Below are 5,081 nucleotides of genomic sequence, written 5' to 3'. Positions count from 1 at the left end.
CTTCTTGGTGCTGGGGGGGGGGGCAACAGTGGGAGGGGCTTCTAGTGTCCTGGCCCCACTGCTGGACCTCCTGATGGCACCTGGTATTTTTTAAAAAAAATCCTTGGATTTATATCCCGCCCTACCCCGAAGGCTCAGGGCAGCTGACAAGGGCACAATGTGGCAAAAAAAAAATTGGCCACTGTGTGACAGAGTGTTGGACTGGAGGGGCCATTGGCCTGATCCAACATTGGCTTCTCTCATGTTCTTATCCTGTTAAGCCAAATTTCTGCCTGAAACGTTGAAAAGTTACTATTAAGAATGATGCATGACCTCGCTCCCTGACTCCGCCCCTTGGCTCAGCCATCTTGCGGTTGCACCCGCCGCCCTATGCCAGATTTCCAAAGGTGCCCACACGCTCAAAAAGGTTGCAGACCCTGCCCTAAACCCTCTGGTCCGCTTCTGAGGCAAGGCACTGGATATCTAGCTCACGGCGAAGCAGCGTTGCCTTGGACACCTCCACCAATGATGACCCAGGAGGGATGTTCATAAACGGTTGTTCAAGTGACAAGACGGCTCCAGCAGACCACGGACGCTCATCCACAAAAAAAAAAGGAGAAAGGGAGTGGGGGAATCAAAACAGATCAGCCAATATCATAATGCCCCTATATAAATCAATGGTGCGACCTCATTTGGAATACTGTGTGCAGTTCTGGTCACCACACCTTAAAAAGGATATTATAGCTTTGGAAAAAGTGCAGAAAAGAGCAACTCGAATGATAAAAGGGTTGGAACACTTTCCCTATGAGGAACGGTTAAGGCGCTTAGGGCTCTTTAGCTTGGAGAAACGACGACTGAGGGGTGACATGATTGAGGTTTATAAGATTATGCATGGGAAAGAGCAGGTAGAGAAAGAGGTACTTTTCTCCCTTTCTCACAATACAAGAACTCGTGGGCACTCCATGAAATTGCTGAGCGGTCGGGTTAGAACGGATAAGAGGAAGTACTTCTTCACCCAAAGAGTGATTAACACTTGGAATTCACTGCCACAGGAAGTGGTGGGTGCTACAAGCATGGACGGCTTCAAAAGGGAATTAGATAAGCATATGGAGCAGAGGTCCATCAGTGGCTATTAGCCACAAGGTATAGATAGGGGCTCTGGGGCAAGTGATGCTCTGTCATCTTGGTGCTTGGGGGGGTCAACAGTGGGAGGGCTTCTAATGTCCTGGCCCCACTGGTGGACCTCCTGATGCCACTGGTATTTCTGGCCACTGTGTGATACAGAGTGTTGGACTGGATGGGCCTTTGGCCTGATCCGACATTGGCATCTCTTATGTTCTTATGTTCTTACCCGGTGCTCCCAGATTAGAGTCCGCGCACTTAACCACGACACCAAACTGGCTCTCTGTGTGTCAAGAAACTGCTCTCCTTTCAGAGAGCTCTTCTGCCTATGCATTAGCTTTCTTGACTAGAGGTCCTCACCAATGTCCCCTCTAAGCTGAGTGAGTGTGAGCTAGCTCACCGTTTTTTAGCCTCCGGCTCACCCATTTTCGTCTCAGCTCAGGAAGGGAGGGCTCCAGAGCAAACTGACTGCTGCAGCAACCGAATCGCTCGCTCACCACTTGAATGCCAGCAGCTCACAAAGTAGAATTTTTGCTCACAAGACTCCACAGCTTAGAGGGAGTCTTGGTCCTTACCAATGTTCCCTCTAAGCTGTGGAAACCTGTGAGCACAAATTCTCCTTTGTGAACTGCTGGCATTAGAGTTATGAGTGGGCGATTTGGCTACTGCATAAATTAGTTTGCTCTGGAGCCCTCCTTCCTGAGCTAAGGCAAAAAACTGTGAGCTGGAGGCTAAGAAACTGTGAGCTAGCTCACACTAACTCAGCTTAGAGGGAACACCAGTCCTCACCCCCACCTGCCGGCTTGTTATCAGAATGGTTGCTTGAACTGGCAGATGTGATTAACTTGCAGCAGCTGAGAACTGTCGTCTAGAGCTTTCTATTGGCTAAGTGGCTTTCTATTGGCTAAATGGCTTTTCTTTCCGTACTGAGAACTTCAGCCCCACAATCCAGGAACCGTGTTCCACCACGCGGCCTCTCAGCCCCCGGCCCAAAAGAAAACAACCAGGAAATCGCCACAGAGTCGGCTCTTACTGTATTGCTTCCGCCTCTTCTACCTTCTCTGGTTTTCTTTTAGCAGCAGAAACCTCCGGACTGCTTGCCACTCGCTGATGCTGGCATTTCAGAGACAGAGGGGGGGGGGGGAAATGTACATACAAATGAAGAAATCCTGCCAGACCCAATCAGATGGGAGACACGTATTCAGAAGCAGATTCCCAGTCTGCGGATTTCTCTCTCCGCTGGGGGCTGCGGCAAACAAGCAAGTGGAAGAGGAGGAGGAGGAAAAGAAGAGATTGCATTTATACCCTGCTTTTCACTACCGGAAGGAGTCTCAGAGCGGCTTACAAACTCCTTGCCCTTCCCCTCCCCACAACAGACACCCTGTGAGGGAAAAGAAGAAGAAGAGATTGGATTTATACCCCGCCCTTCACTACCCGAAGGAGTCTCAGAGCGGCTTACAAACTCCTTGCCCTTCCCCTCCCCACAACAGACACCCTGTGAGGGAAAAGAAGAAGAAGAGATTGGATTTATACCCCGCCCTTCACTACCCGAAGGAGTCTCAGAGCGGCTTACAAACTCCTTGCCCTTCCCCTCCCCACAACAGACACCCTGTGAGGGAGGTGGGGCTGAGAGAGCTCTGACAGAAACCACTCTTTTCTCCAAGAACAGCTCTGACAGAACTACGGCTTGCCCAAGGTCATCCAGCAGGTGCAAGGGGAGGAGTGGGGAATCAAAGCCGGTTCTCCCAGATTAGAGTCCCCGCACTTAACTACTACACCAAAGAGCTTTTCCTAGACTTCCCAGTTTTGTGCTGTCGGGGGGCGGGGTGGTGGTGTTTCCATTTCTACGGGTTAATCGCCCCGCAGACCAGGAAACCAGGGGTTAACCAGCATTTCTCCCTGACATGCTGGTTTTCTACAAGCAGGGAAGGCGTTACTCTCCCCTCCACACACACAAGGCAGGATTGAAACCTGCCACTCGGAAAAGGCGCCCCCACTTGACTGTGATTGCGGGCCAGTGTGAGGCAGTGTCAGACTAGGAACTAAGATAATCCCCACTCTCCCATGGAAGCTCGCTTGGGGCCGGTCAAACACTCTCAGCCTTACCTACCTCACAGGGTTGTTGTGGCGGGAGCGGTGGCACAGTGGGTATATCCCACGGTCTTAACATCCGAACTGTGTCAGTTCGAGCCCCGCGCTGGTGTGAGCAGCCAGCCTGTCGTCCCCAGCTCATCGTCCACCCAGCAATTCGAAAGCCTCGGCGAGTAGATAAAATGGGAACCACTCCTTAGAGAGGGTGGGCACGCCAATCTCCCCTGTGGGAAGGTGTTAGCTCTCGGTTGGAGACGTCCTAGTCTGGACCCGGAAGGCGGAAGAATCTACTCAGCTAAGAAAAATCCCTGCAGTGGGATGCTCTGGCCAGGTGGTGGCAGTGTGGCGATGCAGCGGGTTGGAACATGACCGAGTCAAGCCAGAATCGTTTCCACCGGGGAGTACGGCGTGTGCAACTTAAATGAATTATATGTTGTCTTCCCTATCCCCTATGAAAAACATTGTTCGCCCCCAGTCTAAAGAGTAACTGTAAATCACTTTGAGCCCACTCATGGGGAAGGCGATTAATGAATCGAAAGCATTATTGTGCGAATAAAACGGAGGAGAGGAGGCGGGAGAAGAATAGGAGGAAGGAGAGGGAGGATGAGGAGGAGAAGCTGAGTTCCTGTGAGGTAGAAATGTGGCTAATAAACGTCTTAAATAATTTTTAATAAACGTTTTAAAACCTTTTCTGGAGGTTTTCAAGCAGAGGCTCGATGGCCATCTGACAGCATTGCGGATTCTGTGAACTTAGGAAGATCATGAGAGGGAGGGCAGGAAGGGTTGCCTCAGGGCTTAGTTCTCAGGGCCCTTCCTTCCACGCCCAGGGAAATAATGATCGCCACTTTGGGGTCAGGAAGGAATTTTTCTCCAGGCCAGTTTGGCCGGGGATCCTGGAGGCTTTTTGCCATCTTCTGGGCATGGAACGGGGGTCACTGGGTGTGTGTGTGGAGGGGAGTTTTTTGTGAATTTCCTGCCTTGTGCAGGGGGTTGGACTAGATGACCCTGGAGGTCCCTTCCAACTCTGATTCTATAAGGAGGATGAGGAGGAAGAAGAGAAGAGACTGGATTTCTACCCCGGCCCTTCACTACCCAAAGGAGTCTTAGAGCGGCTTACAATCATCTTCCCATCCTCTCCCCACAACAGAAACTCTGGGGCTGAGAGAGCGCTGAAAGAACCGTGATTGGCCCAAGGTCACCCAGCTGGCTGCATGTGGATTAGTGGGGAACCAACCCCGGTTCTCCCAGATTAGAGTCTGCCGCTCTTAACCACTACACCATACTGGCTCTAAGCCACCTGGATGTAAGCCACCTTGACTCCATTTTGTGTGTGTGAGTGTTACAGAGAGCCAGTTTGGTGTAGTGGTTAAGAGCACAGACTCTAATCTGGGAGAACCGGGTTTGACTCCCCACTCCTTCACATGCAGCTGCTGGTGTGACCTTGGGTAAGTTACAAGTTCTTTCAGAGCTGTTCTCTCAGGAGCAGTCCTTGAAAGAGAGCTCTCTCAGCCCCACCTGCCTCCCAGGGTGTCTGTTGTGGGGAGGGGAAGGGAAAGGCCGGCTCTGAGACCCCTTTGGGTAGTGAAGGGTGGGTATAAATCCAATCTCTTCTTCTTCTTATGCCGCAAAACATCATCTTGAGCACGACGTACGACTTACAGAGCACATTGAAACGGAGGTAAAATGCTTCCAATTTAACAAATCAACAGAGCCCCAGGGAGCCTGAATTGGGGGGGGGGGTTTTGCTGAAGAAGGAGAATAGAGGACTTACCGTAAAGACCGACAGACCCATCTTAGCAGCTTCCTTGTCTTCTTTGGAAAACATCATCCGACCTCCGGCACTTCTGAAAACAAGGGAGACAGGAAAGAAAGGTCTGGTGCTGAGGAGC

General features: G+C 51.2%; 1 protein-coding gene across 1 annotated transcript in view; it reads right to left on the bottom strand.

Annotated features, from left to right (window-relative positions):
* Positions 1 to 5,081, bottom strand: part of LOC107106936 (chromosome unknown open reading frame, human C1orf35) — a gene marked incomplete at its 5' end in the record, with an annotated part of 14,752 nt that overhangs the window by 3,484 nt on the left and 6,187 nt on the right. The window contains 2 exons of the mRNA XM_015407152.1: positions 2,135 to 2,214; positions 4,964 to 5,036. Coding sequence (XP_015262638.1) covers positions 2,135 to 2,214; positions 4,964 to 5,036 — 153 coding nt within the window. The remainder of the gene's footprint in view (positions 1 to 2,134; positions 2,215 to 4,963; positions 5,037 to 5,081) is intronic.

Source organism: Gekko japonicus, unplaced genomic scaffold (assembly GCF_001447785.1).
Source record: "Gekko japonicus isolate JY-2015 unplaced genomic scaffold, Gekko_japonicus_V1.1 scaffold3576, whole genome shotgun sequence".
NCBI lineage: Eukaryota > Metazoa > Chordata > Lepidosauria > Squamata > Gekkonidae > Gekko > Gekko japonicus.
This window is presented reverse-complemented; position numbering and strand designations above follow the sequence as displayed.